Genomic DNA, 25,803 nt, shown 5'->3' with positions numbered 1-25,803 from the left:
AGATTCTTTACCGTCTGAGCCACCAGGGAAGCCCTACCCACACCTATCAGCCTGCCCATTAATCCCTCAGTTAAAACCCTGAGTGGGGGACTTCCCTTGTGGTCCACTGCTTAAGAATCCATCTTGCAATGCAGGGGACACAAGTTTGATCCCTGGTCGGGGAACTAAGATCCCACAACCATGGAGCAAATAAGCCTGTCACTACTGAGCCCGTGCGCCACAACTAGAGACTTCGTGCACTGTAACGAAAGATCCCGTGTGCTGCAACTAAGCCCTGACACAGCCAAATAAATTAAAACAAAACCAAAAAACCCTGAGTGGGGGGCACCTGCTTCCTGTGGGTCCCTGATGAACACAGGTGCCAGATGGACCATCTGCAGGGATCACCGTGGCTGCCCCATGAAGAAAGGCCAGGAAGGGGCCAGAGAGGGTGCAGAGACTGTGGAGGGAGCTCCTATAGACCCAGGAGGGCCAGGCCCCGTGCTCCCTAGCTCCACGGCCACATCCTGGGAATGTGTGAGGGCAGGTGCCACCCTGGGCTTCGTGGATGCCCCAGGGCTGGCCCAGGTGTTCAGTACTGATTATAGTCATGATTTAGACTTGAACGGACAGACCAAAAAGAAAACAGGTTCCTGCCAAAGTGTAGGTCTGACAGAAAAAGGCATTTCCTGGGGGAGAAGTCCTTCAAGGCTGCACAAACCAGGCAGGTTTTCTCCTGTGGGAAACCCTGCGGGGGGCCTTGCCTCCAGGCCAGGGGACGTGAGATGGCCTTGCCAGTCTCTCCACTCTGATTAATGCTGCCTTCAGACTGGGCTTTGCAGCTGTGACTAGCTGTGCAACTTCTTCATTCAGGACTTGACTGCTCATAGTGACAGATTCTGGCTTCTCCCACAGTCCTGACTTATGCTTTTAAGAATCGTGGAACTGCAAGCTACTGAAGGTTTCTGGACAATCAGAATGGCTGGTCCCTCATTTCCCCAGCAGGAGGAATGGGGTGTTCACAGCCCACAGGCTGTGGGGGTGCTGGCGTGCCATTCAGTACTGTGTTATACAGCCAGGAGATGGTGTGACTACCGGGTCACCTGGTCACTGGAGCTCAGCATTTCTAGAACACTCACAATCATTTCTTCAACAGCTATTTTCCCAGGACCTACAATGTTTGGGTCAGGCATCTGCCTAGTTGCCAAGGCAGCTCTGGGGTCCTTTACATAACAAGGCTGCCCAGCACAGATGTATGAAGGCGACTGTGACATGGTGTGACCCCTGAGGGAGGCAACAGCCACATCAACAGTTTGTTCCTGGGGCTTCCCTGGTGGTCCAGTGGTTACGAATCCGCCTTGCAATGCAGGGGACACTGGTTCAATCCCTGGTCTGGGAAGATCTCTCTTAGTTGCCCTGGAGCAACTAAGCCTGTGTGCCACAACTACTGAGCCAGTGTTCTAGAGCCCGAAAGCTGCAACTACTGAAGCCTGTGCCCTTGGAGTCCATGTTCTGCAACAAGAGAAGCCACAACAATGAGAAGCCCGTGCACGGCAGCTAGAGAGTAGCTCCCGCTCACCACAGTTACAGAAAGCTAGTGTGCAGTAACAAAGATCCATCTCAGCCAAAAAATAAAACAAATAAATCTTAAAAAAAAAACAAACAAAAAAACTTAGCTTTTACAGTGTGACAAGTTCTATGACAGAAATGTGTCTAGGGTCATGGGGAGAAGAGGGGACAGGGGAAGGCCTGTCCAGAGAACAGCTGTGTGTGCAGGAGGGGAGAAAAGGGGTTGTGGGAGGGGGCAGTTTGGTTGCATCTCTAACATTTTCTTTCTTTAAAATTAAAGCGAGAGCTGAAGCAAAGACGGCAAAATGTTAACATCTGTGAGATCTGGTGGTGGGCACATGGGTGTCTGTTATTCTCTGTACTTTTCAGAACATTTGAAATGTTGCATAATGAAAATATTCTGAATTGCAAAAAAAAAAAACAAGAAAGCTTGGTCCGTCAGAACAAAAAGAAACCCTCTGGAAACCACATGAAGGCTGGCCCAGAAAGCGCGGAGGTCAGCCGCAGGCTCCTGTGATAAGCCAGGTAGGAGAGGGGAGCTCACGGTTAGAAAGGGGAGAAGGGCTCACCCAGCAGCCTCCTGCCTCTGATGTGCTATAAGGGTGTGTGCGTGCATGTGTGCGCGTGTTCAAGAACAACTCTATCTTTGTAACCTCAGGCCTACAGGCAGCCTGGAGGCACAAGCCCGCTGAGCTGGAGCTCTGTCCTGGGAACAGGCGATGGGTGGGGGAAGGGGCCGCAGGCCTTCCACCTGGTGTGCTGGCTCAGCCTGGTGGTCCACAACACTTCCTGCATACTGGAATCCCCCTGCCTTCTCTCACATATCTGGCCCAGATAAGAAACTGGTCAGTTCAGTTCAGTCGCTCAGTCACGTCTGACTCTGCGGCCCCATGGACTGCAGTACACCAAGCCTCCCTTCACCAATTCCCCGAGTTTACTCAAACTCATGTCCATTGAGTCGGTGATGCCATTCAGCCATCTCGTCCTCTGTCGTCCCCTTCTCCTTCCGCCTTCAATCTTTCTCACTATCAGGGTCTTTTCAAATGAGTCAAATGAGAAGAAACTGGTAGGTTCTTGGCAATTCCATCGAGTCTACCCAGGGCACCTATGCACGTACCGTTTGGCCCGGTAACTCCATGCTGAGGACCTTACCTATCCCAGCTGTGTGCTATGAGAGTCTCAACTAGGTTATGGGGAATTCCTGGGTGGTCCACTGGTTAAGACTCAGTGCTTTCACTGCCGAGGGCCCGGGTTCAATCCTTGGCCAGGGAACTAAGATCTCACAGGCAGCACAGCATGCCCAAAAACAAACAACCGCCCCTCCCTCACAAAACTATGTGGAGGGAATGTGTTAATAATAGCACTGCAAGGTGGACTGTGGTAACAGGTGACAGCAAACAACCCCAATACCTGTCACTACGGCATAGGGGGAGATTCTTAGGCATCTATGTAATGGAATAATACGCAGTCATAAAGAAGGGAAAAACGCTTTGCAGACTGGTGTGCAAAGTTCTCAAATTCTGCTGAGTGAAAAAATACAGGATGCAGAACAAACAGTGTGTGGGATATGATACCACCTGTATTAAAAAGGTGGAAAAGGAATACTTCTACACATTTGCCTGTATGGGCCTAAGTTATCAGGAAATGGCTAACAGCGGTTGCCTCTGTGAGGGCAATGGGATGATGAGGACTTAAGAGATAAAAGGTGAATTTTGATCTTTAACTTAAAAAAATTTTACCTTTTGTATCTAATTTCAAACTTTTTTTCCCCCTTTAAATGTAAACTAACATTACTTTGCCAACAAAGGTCCATCTAGTCAAGGTTATGGTTTTTCCAGTGGTCATGTATGGATGTAAGAGTTGGAGTATAAAGAAGGCTGAGAGCCAAAGAATTGATACTTTTGAACTGTGGTGTTGGAGAAGACTCTTGAGAGTCCCTTGGACTGTAAGGAAATCCAACCAGTCCATCCTAAAGCAGATCAGTTCTGGGAGTTCATTGGAAGGACTGATGTTGAAGCTGAAACTCCAATACTTTGTCCACCTGATGCGAAGAGCTGACTCATTTGAAAAGACCCTGATGCTGGGAAAGACTGAGGGCAGGAGGAAAAGGGGACAACAGAGGAAATGAGATGGTTGGATGGCATCACCGACTCAATGGACATGGGTTTGGGTGGACTCCGGGAGTTGGTGATGGACAGGGAGGCCTGGAGTGCTGTGGCTCATGAGGTCACAAAGAGTCGGACACCACTGAGCGACTGAACCGAACTGAACACTCCCAAGCCCAGGCCCCGGTGTCTGCGATGCTGACCAGGGACCAATGCAGATCTTGGCCCGGGCCCACATTATTGATGGGCTGGTTTTCAAGAACCACAGCACTCTCCTCACTCCACATCCAGGGCACTTTCCATTTGTCCTGTGGGGGCTGGCCATGTTCTCCAATGAGACTGGTGCTTGGGGAGGACACTGAACGGGACTGAAGTTTGTAACACAGTATTATTTAATATATTTATTTATTTGCTGCACTGGGTCTTTGTTGTGGTATGAAGGACCTAGTTCCCTGACCAGGGATTGAACCCGGGCCCCCAGCACTGGGAACGTGGAACTTTAGCCACTGGACCACCGGGGAAGTCCCTTGTGTCACTTATTGATCTTCAAATTAAGAACCCTCAGCTCTGTTTCCTGAGGGGGCCGCCCCTGTCTGCCCTGCCTCCATCCTTGCATCTTCCGGTCTTCCTTTGGGCCACACTCTGGTGCCTCTCAGCCACACGCCCCATGCCCAGCACAGCTGATAGTCTTGCTCTGGGATGGGCACATGACCCCACATGGGTCAATGAGCCTCAGTTCTGGGGCTCCTTTTTTTTTTTTTTTTGTAATTCAATTTTTTTTTTGTTTGTTTTGTTTTTTTTAATTTTATTTTATTTTTAAACTTTACATAATTGTATTAGTTTTGCCAAATATCAAAATGAATCCGCTTGGGCTCCTTTTCCTGGGAAAAGTAGGCTCTCTTTCTGCTGGGTCTGCAGCTGGCAAGATGCTAAACTTGGCGCTGCCAGCAAATGAAATGATGTACAGGGAAGTGGAACACCTCCAGGTGGGCCTGAATGTGTCATTTATGAGAGCCAGCATGTAAGACTGCCTCTTCATTTATTTATTCACGTTCTTTTCGTGCACCATGAGGCATGTGAGATCCTAGTTCCCCGACCAGGGATCGAACCTGTGCCCTCTGCACTGGAAGAGCACAGTCTTAACCACTGGACTGCCAGGGAAGCCCTGTGACTGCCTTTTTGAGGTGGGTTTTCTGTCACTTGCAACCGAAAGACTCCAGGCAAAAACAAATTCCAGGTGGTTTCTTTGTCGAAACTGGGATGACATGGCCCTTTCTGGTTAAGAACCACTCTCTCAGGAGGTGTGGGAATGAATGAGTAGAGCTCCCTTACTGAAGCACGGACAAGAAACGTGGGCGGCTGTCTGCCTGGGCCAGCCGTGCCCTCGCTCCCCCGACCCCCATGCTCCCCGGCTGCTGGCTGCTCCCCAGCTTTCCTGACTTCCTGTGCATGCAGGGGGCGGGCGGGGCATGTACCTGTAGCAGACGTTATCAGTGCAGGGGTTGTGGGCCCGGACAATGATGAAGACATGCTGAAAGTGGGAGCGGATGTTCTTGGGGGTGAACGGCAGCGCCCCGGGCTCCTGGAAGATGATGGTCACGATGTCGTTGCCTATGTGCCTCTTCCTCAGCAGCTGGTGGTGGGGAGACAGTGGCGGGGGAGAGGAAAACGTCAGGGTAGGCTCCACGTTCATGACCCGCCCCGTCACCTCTCTGCTGGCTCCTGCCACACTCCCTCTCTGCCCCAGCCACACCAGCCTCCTGCTAATCCTTGAATGAATCAGAAACCTTTCCTTTCCTGAGGTTCCCGCGGACCATCCTGAGGCCTGGAACTTCTTCCCCCAGATCCGCACATGGCTTGCTCCTGCCTGCCCTCCTTCAGGTCTGGGCTGAAATGTCACCCTCCCATGAGGCCTTGACTGTCTTACCCATGATGTCACCCCCTCTGCTTTTCTGCCTGTTACTCGAGTAACAGTGTGTTCCTCGTCCACACTCATCTTAACAAGTGGCTGCCCCTCTTCCTTTTGTTTCTGTCTTTTCCCACTAACGTGGCAACTCCTGGAGAACAAGGATTTTGTCTGCTTTGTTCGCTGCCAGGTGCTTTATCCTCAGTGCCTAGAGCAGGGCCTGGCACACAGCAGGTGTTCAAGAAACATCAGCTGGAGGACAGCACGGTCTGGCAGCTTTTGACTTGCTCAAGGTCACATTCATGGACACTGGCAGAGGCAGCCTCAAGACCGCTGGCAGGGCCCATCTCTGGCTACCTGAGTTGAGAAGGCTGGGGTGATAGCCTCAGATCAGCCCACAGGAACCCCATCATTTCCCCCCTGCCTGTCATGGCCTCTGAGAAAAACTGTCATCTTTAAAGGCGATGATGTACTCTTGCATTTTACTTTTTTGCTAAAATTACATTGTTCTTTTTTTTTTTTGGCCAGACCGTGTGGGCATGTGGGATTTAGCTTCCCAGCCAGGGATCGAACCCGCACCCCCTGCGGTGGAAGTGCAGAGTCTCAATCACTGGATGTCCAGGGAAGCCCACATTGTTCTTAGGTACAGAAGTTTAGCCTTCATATAACCGTTAGGAATTCCCGCTGATGGGGGGTGTTGCATGCAACTCTACGTGAGGTGGCCGGGAGTGTGAAATCTGGTCACACTCAGCGGCACAATACACACTGCTGAACCGCTGGCTCTCTGTGTGTTTCACACAGGATTAAACTAAACTGCTTAAGCACCCATTTATTGTGATCAGCCCTGAACCAGGCGTTTTACACCCACATATGAAAGCTGTAACCTCATTTCATCTTTACAACAAGTCCTGTGAGGGATTAATTCATCAGACCTCCTTTTGTTTATGAGAAAAGTTAGGTTCATGGGGGTTAAACGTCTTGCCCTCAGTCCAGAGTCATGGAGGGAGGAGCTGTGACCTGAACCCACTTCTGCTTGGCCCCACAACCCAAGCTTTCCCCACCACGCCTCCAGGAGTACGTTCAGCTTCTTCCCATGTGCCTCCTGTGCTGGGCCCTGCCATGAGCTCTGTTTTCACACACAAGGGCAGGGTCCCTTCCCCACGACCCTGAGATATGGGTGCTATCGTTCTGCCCATTTCGGAGCAGGGACCCGAGGCCCAGGGAGGTGAGATGACACAGTGAGGAAGTGGCAGACGAAGAACGCCAACTCAGGTTCAATGAGAGCAATGCTCTTACAGCTGCTACTAGCGAACTTTCTAAAAATCACTGACGTTTGACCACTTTGGCCAGCAGAATGCACACTGCCACCTGCGGTGGTGTGGTGTGTGTGCTCAGCTGTGTCCGACTCTGTGACCCCATGGACTACAGCCCGCCAAACTCCTCTGTCCATGGGATTCTTCAGGCAAGAATACTGGAGTGGGCTGCTACTTCTTACTCCAGATCATCTTCCTGACCCAGGAACTGAACCTAGGTTTCCTGCAGGTGTATTCTTTACCACTGAGTCACCTGGGAAACCCCATACCAACAGGAAAAAATACGTACACTTCCTAAACCATCAAAAGCCTGTGGGGTTTCTGTTCATGAGAAACAGCTCCTGGACATGCATGGCGTGTCCAGGAGAGGAGGCCCTGGCAGCACATAGTAGCTGTTGTGCCCACCCAGCACCTCCTCCTCCTCCAGGCAGCCGTGTCCATCCCCTTTGGGAAAGCACCTCCCACTGGCCCTCTCTGGGGGGGGGCGGGGCACATGCTTCAGGTTTGGCCAATCAGTCTATTCTATCCCTGCCCTGGGCCTGGCAAGTGGGTGGTGCAATGAGATTTAGCCCGGAAACATTTTTGGGATACTTGCAAGGCAGAGCTCTCTTTCTCCTGAGGGAGCTAAGCTGGTGGGATGTAAGGTGAGGGCTGCCACTCCTTGGGAAGATCTGTGAATACAACCACTAAGAATAAAAGCAGAGGTGAGAAATGGGAAGAACTCCTGACACTGTCTGAGCCCCTGGATCCAGCCATACCTAAAGCTAGCCCTCTCCCAGTACTTGACAATTGTTGTTCAGTCGCTCAGTCGTGTCCGACTCTTTGCGACCCCATGGACTGCAGCATGCCCAGGCTTCCCTGTCCTTCACCATCTCTGGAGCTTGCTCAAACTCATGTCCATTGAGTTAGTGATGCCATCCAACCATCTCATCCCATCTCATCCTCTGTCGCCCCCTTCTCCTCCTGCCCTTGGTCTTTCCCAGAATTAGGATGTTTTCAATGAGTCAGCTCTTGGTATCAGGTGGCCAAAGTATTGGAATTATACTTAAGAATTATATAACTCGGTAAATCTCATTTTTTGCTTTTACTCAATTTGATTTGTACTCTGTCACTTGCAGTCAAAATAATATTGACTGATCCACTTGGGTCTTCCCCACAGGACCCTTGATGACTCAAGAGACCCTTGAGAAGAGCTGGGGTAGCAGGGTGGCCAAGGAATAGCCAGAACAAAAAAGTGACATCGAATGACACCTGATCTAGTCTCCAAGCCCCAGATGATGAGACTGTGGTGGAGAGGGCCTCCAGGGCTGAAGGCCTCCACCTGCTGCATGAGATGGTGCCAGGAGAGCCGGTGCCGGGCCGGCAGCCAGCCAAAGGCTGTCGGGAGGGAAGGTGCCTTGGGTTCCCTGTGCATCAACCAGAAGTCACTTGGAGCCCCCACCCTGGGCCCCACTGACCTGCTGCCTGTTGTTGGGGGTGTACGGGAGCAGGGTGGAGACGTGGAACATGATCTCGTAGTCCTGGTACGTTGTGTAGAGGGAGTGGGTTCCCGTGGAGTCAGCTGAAACAGAAACACCAGTTAAGCACCACGTCTCCAAAGCCTCTGGGCTCCTGCCATGTCCCACATGCCATCTGTGTTAGTTTTTAAGTTGATGTTTTCATTTAACTTCACCCTTTAAAGCTCAGTAAATTTAGAGATGTGCCTGGTGGTCCGGTAGTTAAGACTCTCGTCTTTCCAATGCAGGGCATGTGGGTTTGATTCCTGGTTGGGGAACTAAGATCCCACATGTCACACAGCCGCAATAACAATAACAGCAACAACAATAAAATTTCAGTACATTAAGATAAAAAGGAAATCTTATATTAAGCACCCACCAGACTGGTAAACATTTCAAAGTCTGACAATGCCACGGGCTGGTGAGGGTGTGGAGCAACCAGAACCCTTTGTGCAGCTGGTGAGGTGTGTAAATTGGTACAGTCACTTCGGAAAACGTGAGTAATAGTTACTGAACCTGAAGACAGGCTTCACTGATGACCCAAGCACTTTATCTCCTAGGATCACAGCCTAGAGAAATCATACACGAGTGCCCCAGGATATGGGTACAACTATTCTCAATACGTCAATCCCAGGGATACACAGTTCACACTGTGGAGAAAGACACAGCCACGAAAATGAATGAGTCACAGCCAGCACACGGGCAAACCCCACAAATGCAACGCTGAACGAAAGGTGCCAGGCACAAAGGCGCACAAACTGTATAATTCCATTCACTTTATATCCCCAAACAAGCAAAATGGATTATATTGTTTAGAGATGCATATACAGATTGCCAAACTATGAAGAAGGAAATGATAATCCTGAGTGTCAAGACACATTCTTCTCTAACAGCAGGGTGTTATGACTGGGGAGAAACCCACCTGATTGTGGACTCCAAGGGGGAAACTGAGGCACACGGATGGAGCGACTCACGCCGGGGCTTACACACTGCAGTGAGTGGTGGGGGCTTGAACTGGAACTCAGACTTTCTGACTCCAGAGTGTGTTTTCTTTTTTAAAAAATTTTGGACATGCCATGCATTGTTCTTTTTTGTTGTTTTCTGGGCCACATGGCATGTGGGATCTTAGTTCCCCGACCAGGGACTGAACCCGTGCCCCCTGTACTGGAAGTGTGGAGTCTTAGCCAGTGAACCATGAAGGAAGTTCCCAGCATGTTTTCTTAATAGTATTCAATGCTGCCTCTTATGAGTTTCAAAATTCTCATAGGAAAGAGACCCAAATCACTAATCTTTAGCAGTGAAGGTCCTGCATGTGAGGCCCCTGCCGGCCTCCCTCAGTTCGTCCTTCCCATTTATTCCCTGAAGCCTTGGGACCTCAGGGCTTTCGCATGTGCTGTTTCTTTTTCTTGGAACGCATTTCTTATTCCTTCTCTATTTTATTCCAACTCACCCCTCTCAGGTCACACTGTTGTCCAGGCCTGGGCCCGATACAAGGTCAGGGTCCCCATATTTCCTTCTATCACCTTGAGTCGCTCCTCCCTGTCCAGGCAGGACACCAGGAGCTGGTTTCCGCTGCACGTCTCACGGAACCCCCAGGCCGCGCTGCAACTGACTCCAGGGTGTCACACTCACCCCGGAGGCCTATGCCTCGGCCCCTTAGGACCCCAGCTTTATTTACTTGTAGGTGTGAGGGAAGCAGCAATAGAACAGACCAAGGAATGCCTGTTCTTGTGGGCTGACATCCCAGGGGATAAGCTGTGACAGGTGAGGTCACTGAAGCCATGGCTGGCCAGCACCAGGGCCAGGTGACCTCCAGGTGGCTGTCATCTGGGAGACTGGCCAGGAGCACTGTGTTTCCTGGGGTCCTTGGGCACAGTGGGCACCACGCAGGTGTCTGTGGCTGTGACCCCCTCAGGACCCCTCTGGGCACGCACATGCTCGGGATCTCAGAGCACATGTCTGGGAGTGCAGGTGCTGAGACACAGAGCAGGACAATCTTCAGGCTTTACTAGAACACGCAACACTCTTATCCAGAGTGCCTGCACCACCCACACTGTCACCAGCCGAGTCCTTGAACGCCCGCTGCCCTGCGTGCTCCCCAGGGTAACACCAGGCCTTTGGACCATAGGCCCGTGGGATAAGTTAGCTGGTCAGGGCTCCCCCCACCAGGCCACCCACTGCAGCCACTTACTCTTGACGTCCAGCTGGGCGGCGTACTTGGTGAAGCCCTTCAGGCAGACCTTCTCCCCGATGAGGGAGAGGAACTCTTCGAAGGCTGGGCCGGCCTCCTCGTTGTTGTACATCTCCTCCTCTGAGCTCTGGCCGGCCTTGCAGTAGAGGATGCCCACTTTGTGCTTCCGGCAGAGCTGCAGAGGTGAGAGCGGCGTCAGGGAGGCAGGCCAGGCAGAGATGGAAGAGGGAGCGGGACAGAGGGGGCTCTCCCTGGCTGCTGGGGTTATGTAGGGGTTCAGTGCCGCAGCGCAGCCAGAGAAGAAAAGAGGTGTGGGGGCATGTTCCGGCCGTCTCTCTCCCTCTCCGCGTTTCCAGAGGGGCACTGCAAGGGGCACCGCCACCACGCCCAGGCTTTCTACAGGGTGGAGGGTGGTGCTCTCTCGAGGGAAAGATGGTCACCCTGGCCGGCTTCCCACAGTAGGTGGGCTGGAACTGGCTAGGGTTCTGCAAAAGGCTGTTCTGGAGGGCTCAGTGGGGTCGAAGTTATTTCTTGGGGGGAGAGCCCTGGGAGCCATGTTTGTTTTATGTGTCCCTGATGCCCTGGTCACTGGACCACGGACAGTCACGTGACCTAAGCATGGGGCCGGGAGAGGCTCTTCTGGGACTGAGGGTCAGCTAGCTGGGGCCTGTACAAGGCTCTCATCCTAATAGCACCTCTGGGAGCTGTGGGAGGCAGTATGCAGCGAGGGAGCAGAAGCACTGACACACACGGGGACCCGGTGGCTGCCTCAGTCCTAGACTATCTCCCCTGGGAGCCCCAGCAGTCACGTGCCGGCTCCTGGCAGCCCTAGAACTTGATAGAAGGTCCCTCCTCTTACTGGAACTAGCCTGAGTGGGTTTCTGTTCTTTGGAGGGAAAAAAAAAAAAGTGAGATGGAAGAGGGTCGGGCAGTGGGGCTGCAGGCTGCTGCCCCTGCACCCCCACCCCTGCCGGGCCCTGGCTCACCCCTTGCTCGTCGAGCTTCAGCAGCTGCTCCGTCACCTTGGGAGTGTTGAGAGCCAGGCGCAAGCAGTGGATGTTGAGCTCGGGGATGACGTACTCCAGGGCGTCCCGCAGGGGCAGGCCCCGCCCGGTCCCGTGCTTCATGGCGGTGGGCGTGGCGTCCTCCAGGATGGAGCCCCGCAAGGTGGTGAGCTGCTCCAGGGAGAAGGGGGAGACGAGGCTCTCAGGACGCAGCAAGGAACGAGAGAGGGCCCACGAGGCTGTTCTGTTCTCACAGCAGCATGTGTGATAGTCAGAAGCTTGGACTCTGGGGCCGGAAAGCACTGGGTCTGAACGAACTTGAACTTGCTGCCCCTTGGCTGTGAGATCTTGACCAAGTGACTTCCTATTGCTCCACCTCAGCTTCCAGGGAGTGTTGGGACACTGGATGGAACAGCCTTTGTTTGTTCAACAAATATTGTCCCAGGGCCCTCTTTAGCGTGGTGAAAAAACAAAGACCCCTGTTTTCCTGGAGCTGATACGCAGGTGGGGAGGTGGATTGTGTTCAGGTAATAAAAAGTATAGTGAATAAAATAGGCACCACAATGTCGGCCCGCTAACAAACACTTTTACTGTGTTATCACTGTAATACATGTACATGTATTACCATAATGTATACTTAGTTGCTCACTCATGCCCAACTCTTTGAGACACCATGGACTGGAGCCCACCAGGTTCCTCTGTCTATGGAATTCTCCAGGCAAGAAAACTGGAGTTGGTAGCCATTCCCTTCTCCAGGGGATCTTCCTGACCCAGGGACCGAACCCGAGTCTCCCGCATTGCAGGCAGATTCTTTACCGTCTGAGCCACCAGGGAAGTCTGTTACCACACACTCTTAGGCAAGACACCTGCCTGCCCCAGACACCAGCACCATCGTGGGTCTTGAACCGTAGCACTGGTTTCCTGTCAAAACCACAACCAAGGGCTCTGATTCAGCTGCTTGGTGGTGGGGCCCAGGCTTGTATGCATGTATACATGTATGTGTGCAGTATACACACACTGACATAACTGTGTATTTACATACCTATTCTATTTTAATACTTCTCAGGGAATTCTGATGTGCAGTCAGATTTTAAAACCTTTAGTCAGTGGAAAAGGAAATGGCAACCCACTCCAGTATCCTTGCCTGGGAAATCCCACGGACAGAGAGGAGCCTGGTAGGCTACAATCTGTGGGATCACAAAAGAGTCAGGTTTGACTCTGCAACTAAACAACGTTAATTTTTAAAAAAGCTGAAAACACCCTATACAATAAAAGAGCAATACCACAGAAAGAAATATGTTAGTGTTGTTTTAGCAGGTTGCAGAGCTGAACTGATATTTAGCAGGTTGCAATTTACACTGCAGTTGAATTATATGAGAACCCTACATGGTCTTCACTACCTTTATCTTTCTAGTAGAAGCAACATGACACAGAGGTTAAGAGCGTGGACTCAGGACTCCAACTGCCCAGGCTCAGATTCTAGCACGAGGCATGCACTCAACCTCTCCGTGCCTCAGTTCCCTTTTCCATAAAAAGGAAGTGATAATAACAGTATGTTAGGATTGCTTTGAGGTGTACATGAGTTAATATTTTTGAAGTCCTTAGGATAAGTGTTTGAGACACAGGAAGAGCTCTATGTTAGATACTATCATCATTATAATTTGTGTTTTTTGAACTGTGCTGCAAAATGCATAAATAAAAGGCTGGCTACCAGCATTCACCCCTCACTTCACTGCTGCAGTGCCTTGCGTTGGTTGGGTTGTACGTTTTTCCACAGGTGATTTGGATCTGGTCCACTGCCTGCAATGTTTTACATTTCTAAATGGTTGAAAAAATTAATATCGTGTGATGAGAAAAGTATATGATATTCAAACTTAAGTGTCTATAAAGTCAAGTTTTATTAGAACACTAATAAAAAAACACTCGTTTGTTTTACCTGTGGCTGCCTGCACACTACATTAGAGTTCAATAGTCTGAAGAAGACCATGTGCCCCACAGAACCTAAGACAATTACTATCTGGCACTTTACAAACTTAAAGTTTTCTTAGAGCTGAAAGCATCGTGGCCAATACAGAGGTGTTTCAGAAATGATGAATATAGCAATTTCTGGGTTGTTGCTGCTGTTCAGTCACTCAGTCATGTCTGACTCTGCAACCCCATGGACTACAGCATGCCCAGGCTCCCCTGTCTTTCACCATCTCCCGGAGTTTGCTCCAACTCATATCCATTGAGTCCATGTTGCCATCCAACCATCTCATCCTCTGTCACCCTCTTCTCCTGCCCCCAGCCTTTCCCAGCATCAGGGTTTTTTCCAATTTGTGGGTAGGTGGAAGTTTCTTGCTATATCTTTGTTATGTGCATTATATTTATATGTTATGAAATTAAGCATTTGAAGCTTTTTTCCAAAGATACATGTTTTAGCTGCTGGACTGTCATAATAAACATCCTGATGGAATGTAACAGTAAATTATGAAATACACATTGTCTACATTGCTTAACAAAACAAAACCTTTAGTTGAGCCAATCACGGCCATTGCATTCCCCTTCCCCAGAGGCTGCTTTCCAAGTTTCTCCTACAGGTGGCCATGTGACTAGATCCAGGCCATGAAATGAGAAGGAAATTCAGCTTGGGAAAGACATCTGTGGCAGATTCTCTTTCCTGATGAAAGATTTTCTTCCCTGGTTTAAAAAGCCCCTTCCCACCTGCTCATTTTTTTCTAAGGACACTGGTATGAGGATAAGACGTCTGGAGCTTCGACAGCCACCCTGGGATCACTAGGAATGAGACAACAACAACAAAATCACATAGGAGCCAGTCCCTGTCACTTCCTACCTCCAGATTTCCTGTTAGATAATTAAAATAACCCTGTATTTGTTTTAGCTATAGTCATGTTTTCTGTTACTTTGCAGACAAGGTAATTTCTAACAGATATATCTTAATAACAAGTCACATTTATGAAAGCACAGTTCAACTGCACTTATCTGGCCATGATAGTAGTTATAACTACCAGTATATGTACAGGTCTGTTGGGGGACGGGAATGTTACTATCTCCCTTTTACTGATAAGAAAACTGAAGCTCTAAGAGGCTAGGTGCCTTATCCAAGGTCACCACAGCTAAGTGGCTGAACCAGGATTCCACCCTAGGTGTGACGCCTCCAGAGCTCATGGCTTTTCTCTTTGAGTAATTTTCCCTCTGAAATATAATGTGCTCCAGAAGAGTACACCGCATGTGCAAGCACAGCTCAAGGAATTAGCACAGAGTGAGTATCTAGGTAATCGCCACCCAGATGAAGAAACACATTACCAGTCTCCAAAAAACTCTTTTGTGCCAAAAGCAACCCTAGGCTTCCCTAGTGGCTCAGTGGGAAAGACTTCACCTGCCAGTGTACCAGACGCGGGTTCGATCCCTGGGTCAGGAAGATCCCATGGAGAAGGAAATGGCAACCACCCCAGCATTCTTGCCTGGAGAATTGCATGGACAAAGGAGTCTGGCTTTGTGCTCTAATGCATGCATGCGGCTGCAAAGAGTCAGGGACTACTCAGTGACTAAACAAGAACAAGAGCAATCCTATCCTAATTCTTCACACCATGATTTATTTCTGCCTGTTTCTGAGCTTCATATGTTTGTATTCATTTCTATCTGGCCTCTTTCTCACAATGCCACAGCTATGAGATAGGACCAGGTTGCTGCAAGAGGCTGCCGTTTCTACCACGATGGATTTAATCCATCCTACTGCTCATGAGCGTGGAAGCTGCTTCCAGTGTTTGACAACTGCGAACAGTGTTGTTAGGAACATTCACAGAAGCACCTCTCAGAGCACATGAACACATCTGCGTCTGGGTTTATACCTAGGAGAGGAATTGCTGAGTCACCAGGCATGTTAATTTTCACTTTTATGGAACTGCCAAGCAGTTTTCCAAGTGGCTGTGCCCATTTACACACGCCAGCCCCGTCTGAGCGCGTCCTTACTGACTCTAGCTCAGGCTCCCGTCCACAGAGCACTGCTGGCCGCCAGGCTACGCCATGTCCTGGGCGAGGCACAGCAGCTCTAGCGTCACTGCAAGATGACTCCCTGGTCTACAGCAGGACAGGGGAAAAAAGCCTCCCCCGAGGGGACTGCTGTGAGCACCTAAAACACACATGGGGCTACAGTTTAAAAGACTGAGGCGGCTCAGCGTTAACTGGAAAAACACGCTCACCCTAAGTCAACAGACGCAAGAGACAGCAAAAAGAACACGTCACAACATTGCCTCTAAACACACAGCCTGCCCTTGCCAAACAGGACCTGGGCAAGAGGCATGCGTGGAAAGGAGGAGATGATCTCATAGTTGGGAGTTCCCAGTTATAAACAAACAACTCTCTCTTATCACAGGCAGGATAGCCTTGAAATAGATCATGAAAAGCCAGGATATGGATGCTTTGCTCTGTCAATCTGGGTGGCCCTGGGATTGTGAATTTCCACTCATGGACCCACAGGATCAGTGCCTTTGAATCCTGCGGACACTGTCCCACAGCGCCCTCTGCTGGAGACAAGAGACAGTGTGGCTCAGAAGTCCTCGTTTTCTTCAGCACTGGAGACAGGTGGCCTACGTTCACATTTTTGGCTCTGAAGACTTGACCAAAAGCCACCAGTTGAAAAGCTCCCAGATTGTACTTCTCTGCTAGGGATAATAAGTAGGGCACTGGCATGCTGCAACGTGCGGCCACCTCCGCCCTCCACCTGGTCCTGTCCTACCTGGATTGTGACAGCAGCCTTCTCCTGGTCTCCCTGCGCCTGCCCTGCCACCACCTGACTCCAGCCCCTTCTTCCCGGAGCAGCTTGAGTCAGCCCTCTGCTGACAGCAGTCCATCTCTCTCCCAATAAAATCTACACCCACCACTCGGCCTGCAAGACCCTTGATGACACGTGCATCATGTCACTGATGTTAAATGGCCTCAGGGCCACGCCAGCAAGGAGGTTCCCACCCGCGCAGGCTGTTCTCCACCAGCCTCCAACTCAGAAGCACCCCGCCTTCCTCCGTGCTGGTCCACTCTCCCGGAGTTCTTTCTGGGAGGTCCCTTGGGAATCGGTCCGCCTCAGTTCAAATCCTGGCTCTCCCCCTTTTCCAGCTGTGTGACTCTGGCAAGCTGCTGAATTTCTCTGTGCCTTTTACCAATAAAATGGGGAATAACAGTGCCTGCAAAAAAGGGTTGTAAAGATTCAATACAAAGGGCTTCGCTGGTGGCTTAGTGGTAAAGAATTCGCCTGCCAATGCAGGAGACGTGGGTTCAATCTCTGATCCCAGAGGCTCCCACATGCTTCAGACCCACTGAGCCCGTGTGCTGCAACTACTGAGCCCGTGCTCTAGAGCCCAGGAACCGCAACAAGAGAAGCCATCACAATGAGAAGCCCGTGCACCACAACCAAGAGTAGCCCTGATTCCCACAACTAGAGAAAGCCTGAAAGCCCCAGTGAAGACCCAGCACAGTCAAAAAAATAAACTCAATAAGAAAAATGTATACAGTGCTTATTACCACTCTATCTACACAAAGTGAGCACTCAATACACTAGCTGTTGTCACAGGACACAAATGTATTTACACAAAGCCACATGTGTTGTTAAAAACGTAAAGAAAATTTACCCTTATTAGGAGGCTACAGTTTGTTTTTCCCCTCACTTAACAGTATGTTCTGGAGATTACATCTCACCAACGGAGGTACCCCCTGAACACAAGTGAGGTCCCAAATGAGGTTCACTACTACCCTTGTTTTCTGCAGTTAATACAAGATTCTTCCATTTCTACTGTGTATACATTTAAATTCTCTTTAAATTCTTAATGAGTGACTGTTACTTTTTTCAATAAAGAAAGAAAAAGAATCCAAACCTCTAACCCTACCAAAACTAAGGCTGTCAAAAAGTCATGTTTGGGAGCCAAAGGGAACCCACTGGGCCAGGGAGCCCCCGGCTGCTGGCAGTCCCTGTGTCCTGCCAGGGGCTCAGGGCAGGGCTGCCCCGGCCTGGACCTGGAGCTTGTCCTTTCCAAGCTCAGGGTGGGTGAGGCTGACGTTCTGGTGTGCAGTACCAAAGCCCAGCTCCAGTCTGTTCCCGCCCTGGCGGGAAGCTTGGCGCTGCCAACGCTCCCGTCCCATCTGCTGGGAGACGTGGGCCCACTCTGTCTCCCTGGTGGCTGGGGGCGGCCATCTGGGGTGGGCCAGCCAGCTGGCTTGGAAAACAGCCTGGGCCCCAAGCTCTGGCCCCCAAGACACGAGTGCGTGACAGGAGGACAGAACTCTGTCCGTGAGCTTGACCTTCACTCCCCAGCACGGCCCTCTGACCTCTCGGCAAAGAGTGACAGCCAGGACCTCAGCATCAGCACAGCACCTCCCGCTCAGAGACACTCACTGCCCTGCAGCCGTGCGCTACCAGCTCGCATGTGCCAGTCCAGGGGAGCCTTCCCACCTTTCCTGGACACAGCACGCAGACAATACAGGTTTATCTTACAGATGAAGAAATGGAGGCGTGAAGCCATCTGCCTAAGGCCACAAGGCTGGTGAGTGACAGAGCTCAACCGAACCCCAGGCTGTCTGGTCACAGGGCCAGATTCAAACTCAGCCCTAGAGTGAGTGGCTAGAGGTTAAGAGCATGGGCTGGAGACGCAGGCAGTCTGGGTTCCTACCCTGGCTCTGCCACTGTGGACCCTGACAAGTGATTATCTCCCTAGGCCTCGAGAATCTTCATCTGTGGAATGGGGATCATGGAACCCACATCAAGGGCCTACTGAGAGGCTGTGAAAGGTCAATGAATATAAAACACTTGGAACAGCACATGTCAGGAATATGTGCTGAAAGTGTTAACCATTCTTATTACTATTGTCCTTACTACTTTTGGGTTGTGTGACTCCTCTGCTGCCATGGCAGGAAGGGCCTTTGCTTGTTTTTTTAAATTAAAAAATATGTTTATTTGGCTGTGTTGGCTCTTAGTTGTGGCATGTGGGACCTAGTTCCCTGACCAGGGATCGAACCCAGGCTCCCTGCACTGGGAGTGTGGAGTCTTCGCCACTGGACCACCAGGGAAGTCCCAGGAAGGGCCTTTGGAAGGAGCAAGGCAAACCTTGCTGGCCTCTGCCCCTTCCTCCAGATGATAAGGTCCTTAGGCCTGAGTGTCCAACAGGCAGCTCTGTGAGGGGCTGGGCCCAGGACTGAATACCCATGTGGCCTGCACATGTGTGAGGTCAAAGGCCCATCTGTGGCTGTGAACCTCACACTGGGCCAAAATTAATAGGGCTGACTGGAATGTGACAAAGGGGTGGGAAACTGAGACCCCTGCCAAAGGCTAACTGTGGGCTCTCCCCAAGGGCCAGGCCCAGCACTGCCCACTTTATATGGGCAACCTCACCAAGCCTACGCCACGGTCCTGAGAGACTGGGATCCCACGGAGGGAACGGAAGCTCTGAGAGAAGTCATCCAAGGTTTCACAACCACTAAGTGACTGTACCAGGCACTTTCCTGCCTCAGGACTTTTGCACAGGTTGTTCCCTTCCCCTGGAACATTCTTCCACATGTCCCCATGGCTCCTTCTCTCATCTTCTTTAGGCCCTTTACTCAAATGTTCTGAGTGACACCGCCCCTGACTATCTGGTCTAAACATCTTACCACGCCCACACTTATCTCTTCCTTGCTTTCTGTTCCACCTTGTCATCACGTACCACAGTGCATAATCTGCTAGGCCATCTATGTATTGTCTGCCTTCCTCAGGGTCCCATGGGCATCTCTGCTATATTTACTGCAGTTCCTCAGTGCCCAGTGCAGGGCTGGCTGGTGGTGGTGCTGAGTGAATCTCTGTCGAGTGGAGGAACTCCACACCTGTGTCCTGAGCTCCAAGGACCCTATGTCCAGCCTGGGGTGGCTCAGAGACTCGTTTTGATGGGTACTGGGGCTGGGAAGTGTGTGGAAGTAGGCATAATCCAGTAAAGGCACCAAGTTGGTTTCAAACCTACTGAATAGGAAGCACAGAAAAATATTACATCCTGACCTAGCATCTCCATGACTCTCCGTGTGCACAACAAATTCTGGGGGAATTCCCTGGTGGTCCAGTGGTTAGGATTCTGTGCTTTCACTACTCAGGCCTGGGTTTGATCCCTGGTCAGAGAACTAAGATCCTGCAAGCCACAGAGCATGGCCAAAAAATTCCAAAAAACAAAACAAAAGAACAAACAAAAAAGCAAAGTCTGGTACATTAAAAAAAAAAAAAAAACAACATTCTACATGTTCTGTCTTCATGAAAACAAACAAACAAACAAACACAATAAAACGCTGGCATGAAACTGCGGTCATAACTCATGAATGGGTCCGACGTACATACAGCCTGAGCTGAGTCAAAGGAACTCCAGAGGCAGCCGAGGGGTGGCTGGGGCATGAGCCGACACCTTGGCCTGTCACCCACGGAGAGTGCTCTGGGCAAGTCCCCTACCCCGACTGTGTCTGTTTCATCATTACCATGAGAAGGATTATAGTGCCTTCACTGTAGAACTGCCATGACGCTTAAGTGAGTGAATGCACATAACAAGTATAGAACATGCCTGACACGCAGTGTGACATGAACCTGCAATATAACAGCAGCCGCATGTCATTTATTAGTATGTGATTGCCGCTGTCACCTCACCTGGCCGCTCCCCACATGTCAAACACTGCCGCAGTGCGAGCTGTCACCTCAGATCCTGCCCTGGCGTTCATCTGGCCAGAAAGGCAAGGCAGGGGGAGGTGCTAGGGAGACAGAGGGGATGGTGACCACCTGCGGGATGGACGCCAAGTTTTGGGGGCTGCCTCCCCTGTGCTGCCACAAAGCCTCTGTGTCCTCTCGTTCCCCCTCAGCGGGAAGGTCTTCGTGAGGGGATGGGGCCGCGGACCTCAGTGCAGCATCTGCCGTCTGGATGAGGTCCAGGTTTGGCCAGCCCCACAGCCAAACTCCCTGGCAGCGGCTGTCTGCTGGTCCCCATGTCTGCCAGGAGCAAGGGGGATGGGGTAATGCATGCGGGGAGGGAGATCAACTTTGGGGGTCTGCCCAGCTGATGCACATGCTAAGTCGCTTCAGTCATGTCTGACTCCTTGCAACCCCATGGACTGTAGCCCGCCAGGCTCCTCTGTCCATGGGATTCTCCAGGCAAGAATACTAGAGTGGGCTGCCACGCCTTCCTCTGGGGGATCTTTCTGACTCCAGGGATCGAATCTGTGTCTCCCACGTCTCCTGCATTGGTAGGCAGACTCTTTACCACTAGCGCCACCTGGGAAGCCCAGCTGATGATTGCCTCTTTTCTGGCAAGTCTTCCTTTGGGTTTTTTGGAAGTCTCCACCGTTTCTGCTGGCCTAGCTCCCTCTCCTTTTGCTGAGGAACTGCGTCTCGTGCCCTGCCTGGCCCTGGACCCAGGGTGGAGCATTCCTCTATCATCCCTGATGACAGTGACTGGCCTGGGGCATGGGCATGTGATCCATGCAGAGCCAATAGAGTCTTTCCCAGAGCTCCAGCAGGCAAGAATGTGGAAGAGAAAGTATAAGATGTAGAAGACTTGAGCAGCTGGTCTGTTTGCAGAAGAGGATGACAACCCACAATGAAAAAAGTGGCAGAGCCAGCTGAGTGGAAGAGACAGGAAGACAGGGCTCTGGTGACGTCATCTGAGTGCCTGGATCCAGCTATGCCTGAAGCCAGTCCTACCCCTGGACTTGCAGTTTCATAAGCCAATGAATTGTACTTCTGGCTTAAAGCAGGCAGAAACTGGGACTAAGACTCAGCCCTCCTAATGCTGGGGGCCTGGGTTTCCATGCTGTAACTAAGAGTTCACATGCCACAAGTAAAGATCTCGCAAGCTCCAACGAGCCTGGCAGGCTCCTCTGTCTATGGGAGCCAATCTAATAAAAAACAAACAAACAAAAAACCCCAGACAGAACTAGATTATCTGCCACTTAAAACTTCAGAGACCTAATCACACAGGGTGCCCCGCAGGCCTCGTTCCTTAGCCGCTGCTGCTGCTGCAAGGTCGCTTCAGTCGTGTCCGACTCTGTGCGACCCCATAGACAGCAGCCCACTAGGCTCCCCCGTCCCTGGGATTCTCCAGGCAAGAACACTGGAGTGGGTTGCCATTTCCTTCTCCAATGCATGAAAGCGAAAAGTGAAAATGAAGTCGCTCAGTCCTGCCCGACTCTTAGCGACCCCATGGACTGCAGCCTACCAGGCTCCTCCGTCCATGGGATTTTCCAGGCAAGAGTACTGGAGTGGGGTGCCATTGCCTTCTCCGTCCTTAGCCACAGCTTCCCCTTTATTCCAGGGGAAGGCTTGGACCAAGCTGGGACAAGGGGCTCCTCTATTCTGAATGGAAGGAGCAGGGCTGGGATGTTTTGAGCCCATCAACAGCACTGCCCACTCCTGAGTCCTCAGTTCCTACCCTGCCTGAGACCTGCAGCCTTCATTTGCCTTTCCACTCCGCAGGACACCTCACGATCCTGAAAGAATCGCCTACAGTTCTGCCTTTATTTTTTATGCTCACCACCTTCAACCTTTTGCAAATGTCAGAATCTGGGGCTCTGTGGTCAGACCCACCGGATTCCAATGTTGGCCACTGATTTATACATGTCTCGGAGTCTTAGTCTTCTCATCTGTAAAATGGGGGGACTGACGGGATGGCTCTTGTGAGGCTGTGGGAAGGATTACAGGAGTTGAAGCAGGGGCAGCGCTTGCTCACAGAACCAGGTACCGAGTAGGGGTTCAGCGATGTGAGTGGCTGTGACGTATGTCACAGTGACGTGATTGACTGCACCTACCTCTCGGGTCCGGAAGATGATCCTGTACTGGTACTGAGGCCCGTGGTCCTTGTGGTCCTCCAGCTTCTCTCGCTTGATGCTCACAGCCACTGGCCCTAGCTTCTCGTCCACCCCGAAGTAATTGGCGTGCTCTGAGAAGGAACAGCAAGGAAGTTCAGAGCCAGCTCTCTGGGAAGGAGGGGTGATGTCCCACGGCAGGCCTGCTGAGGGGACAGCCAGGGAAGGCTCTTGTGTGCCCTGTGGGGCCCTGGTCACACAAACCTCATGCCTGGTCACAGCCATGCTTGATGGAGAGACCATGAGAGGTCAAGCCCACCTTACTGCACCTTATTGCAGTCACAGAAGTTTCCTGAGTCTCCATGCTCTCATCTAGGAAAAAGGGGGCCCTAGTGCTACCCGCAATTCATAAGAGGTGATGTGAGAGTGAACTGAAGCTACAAATAAAAAAACGCTTAGTGCGGTGCCTGCCTTGTAATAAACTTAGTCTCTCGTTGTGATTATCTCGTATTTGCAAATGTTCAGCGGCTTAGCTGCCAATTAGCCCTCATGAAGCAGTTATAATTCTAGTCTAAAAAAAAAAAATAAGATTGTAGACTACAGTGTCTTCTGCTTGGCTGAAATCCGGGCCCTGGACTCATTAGATGTGGCCCACGTCACTTGACAGCATTCTCATTAGTACAATGGGATCAGGAAGGATGGATTCACATCTCAGCATGACTGTGAGGATTTAGGTTAGTCAGTGTGGAGCACAGAGCCAGGCACAGAGGGAGCAAGTGAGATGTGTTGGCTATTACTACCCGCGGGGCATGACATTCATCACAGGACAGGACCATAACTCAAGTCCCTAAGCATCACCTGTATCTAGCCATGCTCCCATAGATGTAGGAAACTTCAACACTACTCTTTTTTTCCTTATGGTGGCTGAGCCTTTAACGAGTCATGGAGGAAGTCATTTGTTCTCTCTCCGAAATGACAGCTGTCTCTGCTTTAAAAAAAAAAAAAAAAAAAGCTGCTGTCTTACAACCTTTCCAGGCAAACAGTTCTTCCTGGTGTCTAACCCAAGTATTTCCTGCTTCTGGTGCATGCCCACCAGCAGTCTGTCTCAACTTCAGTCCATGAAGCCGGCATCTACACACTGCCAGAAATTTCTTCCCACTCTAGTGCTTTCCATGTTTAAAAGAGGGTTCCTAGTCTCCTGGGAAGCTCTTGGTGAATTAAAGGCTTATCTAAAGCTCAAATAACTCCCTGGTGGCTCAGAGGTTAAAGCGTCTGCCTGGAATGCGGGAGACCCGGGTTCGATCCCTGGGTCGGGAAGATCCCCTGGAGAAGGAAATAGCAACCCACTCCAGTACTGTTGCCTGGAGAATCCCATGGAGGGAGGAGCCTGGTAGGCTACAGTCCATGGGGTCGCAAAGAGTTAGACACAACTGAGTGACTTCACTTTCAATGGTCCCAATCAGAACAGCACCGGCAGTGGGTTAGACAATCTACCTAACTGGTCAGAGAACAGGATAAATGTGCTCCACAGATATCAATCTATCCCCGAAACATTGGCAGGGGCTATTCTGTTTTCCACCAATGCATACCCAGTACCCTTGAGGTCCTAGAATATACTAGGCACTCAATAAACACTGACCAATGACTAACATTTCTGAGCTTCCAGAGCAACAAAGAAATTATTTTTTGAAAGAAAACAGCTTCTTTTTAAAGCTCCATGATAAGTACTTACTACCTGCCTGATGAAGAACTGAGTGTTTTGATATACAATCTTCTTTGATCCTTACCACAGTCCTACCGTGTAGGTATTTCTATGCACTAAATGAAAAGAATGTATTCTCTGCTGGTTAGGTAGAAAATTAATATAATATAAATGCAAAACCAGATTTTTCAAATCCCCTCAGCCGAATATTCTGGCCACTAGGTTTGTAAATTTCAAAGACAGACCCTGTCAACTTCTCCCATGGGTTGTGGATTTGTTCATGTCCTCCTGTAGCCATATTAGTTTTTTATTTTTATACCCCTTAACCAGGTTAGAGTTTCTTGGTAAAATTTTTAAAAATTCTACATAAAACGGTCCTTTTGGTTCTTCTAACAAATGCTGTTAGCCTTGAAGTCTATTTCATGTGATACTGGTGTTGCCTCACTGGCTTTCTCTTGATTAGCACTGTCTGAACTTCTTTTTTCATCCTTTAACTTCCAATCTCTGTGTCACTTTTTTTCTGGACACATGATGCTGCTACAATCATCTCTGTTCCTCACACGAGGACACAGAGTACAAGGGGTAAAATGTGTCATGTAGCTAATAAGCTATGAAACATACACCCCAAGCCCAAGGCAGTCTGACTTCAACACTGGTGGAGCGCCAGAGACTGTATTCTGGACAGAGGGATGACCCAGAGGGATGGCAGCAGTTGCGTTTGACTAGGACACTGCTTTACAAAAAATTTTAAATCAGCTGTGGAGTACTAACTGCCTATTCATTACCTATTCTTCCCTTCTTCTTAAGAGCAAACCTGTTCTTGGAGGAAGAAAAGAGAGAGGCTCTGTCTTACCAACATTTCCCAGCTTGCCTTGCAGACTGGAGTGGTGCATAAACAGAAGCAGTTGGCTAGGACTTCTGAGAATGCTCTTCTTAAAAGGGGCTGACTTAATAAAAAGGTAGGGGAGGGGTGCTGATTTGACAGGAAATCTGTTATTCTGTCTGAATCCTTTCCTCCTTCTCTTTGCCTGGAAACATGGATGTGATGGCTGGAACTCAGGCAGCCATCTTGAGCATCAGGAGATCACTCTGAGGGCTTGGAGGCTAATGCACTAAGGCTGGCATTCCACTGATGCTGAGGAGTAGCCATACTAGCCCTGAGGTGCACATCTCTAGACTTTATTATGTGGAGAAAAATAATCTATGTTGTTTAAGCCTGTTACTGGCAGTTACAAGCAATTCTGAATTGATATAGGAGAATCCATATTAAAATCTGAATTTCAGGAGAATCTAGATAATTAGAAAGGATGGCAACACTGGGTTTGTCTACGCTTCCTGGATGACAACAGTGAACAGGAGTTCCCCTCTGCACAGCCCCTGCCTGGTCTGCCTCCCTCTATTGTCTCCTGCCTGGCCTCTGCGGCTGCCTGGATTTGTGGTCTTTGCACTATGCTCTGTAGCCTCTGAGGATTGCCTCATCAGCATCAGTGAGTTTAACCATGCGTGATTCCCATGTTAACACCCTCCAAACACCAGCAGCTCCACCTTCTGAGGGGATCCAGAACCTGCCTGCTTCCTCCTCACTCCTGGGCTCCCATCCTAGACTTGCCCATCACCATTTCCTGCCTGGACTATTGCAGCAGACTCTTCCTGGGTCTCCCTGATTCTTTGCCCCTACCGCTTCCTTCCCCAGAGGGAAGCTGTGAACACCCGAGTCAGATCAAGGCCCTCTCCTGCTCAGAATCTT

At 50.4% G+C, this 25,803-nt stretch overlaps 1 protein-coding gene across 1 annotated transcript in view; it reads right to left on the bottom strand.

Annotated features, from left to right (window-relative positions):
- The window catches only part of SIPA1L3 (signal induced proliferation associated 1 like 3), a 254,992-nt gene that overhangs the window by 79,326 nt on the left and 149,863 nt on the right, over positions 1–25,803 (bottom strand). The window contains exons 7-11 of the mRNA XM_055553137.1: positions 22,358–22,488; positions 11,546–11,734; positions 10,560–10,734; positions 8,330–8,433; positions 5,129–5,286 (exon numbers count right to left, since the gene is read on the bottom strand). Coding sequence (XP_055409112.1) covers positions 5,129–5,286; positions 8,330–8,433; positions 10,560–10,734; positions 11,546–11,734; positions 22,358–22,488 — 757 coding nt within the window. The remainder of the gene's footprint in view (positions 1–5,128; positions 5,287–8,329; positions 8,434–10,559; positions 10,735–11,545; positions 11,735–22,357; positions 22,489–25,803) is intronic.

This window comes from Bubalus kerabau, chromosome 17 (genome assembly GCF_029407905.1).
Source record: "Bubalus kerabau isolate K-KA32 ecotype Philippines breed swamp buffalo chromosome 17, PCC_UOA_SB_1v2, whole genome shotgun sequence".
Classification (NCBI taxonomy): Eukaryota; Metazoa; Chordata; class Mammalia; order Artiodactyla; family Bovidae; genus Bubalus; species Bubalus kerabau.
The sequence above is the reverse complement of the archived record's forward strand: the minus strand, read 5'-3'. Positions and strand labels throughout refer to the sequence as shown.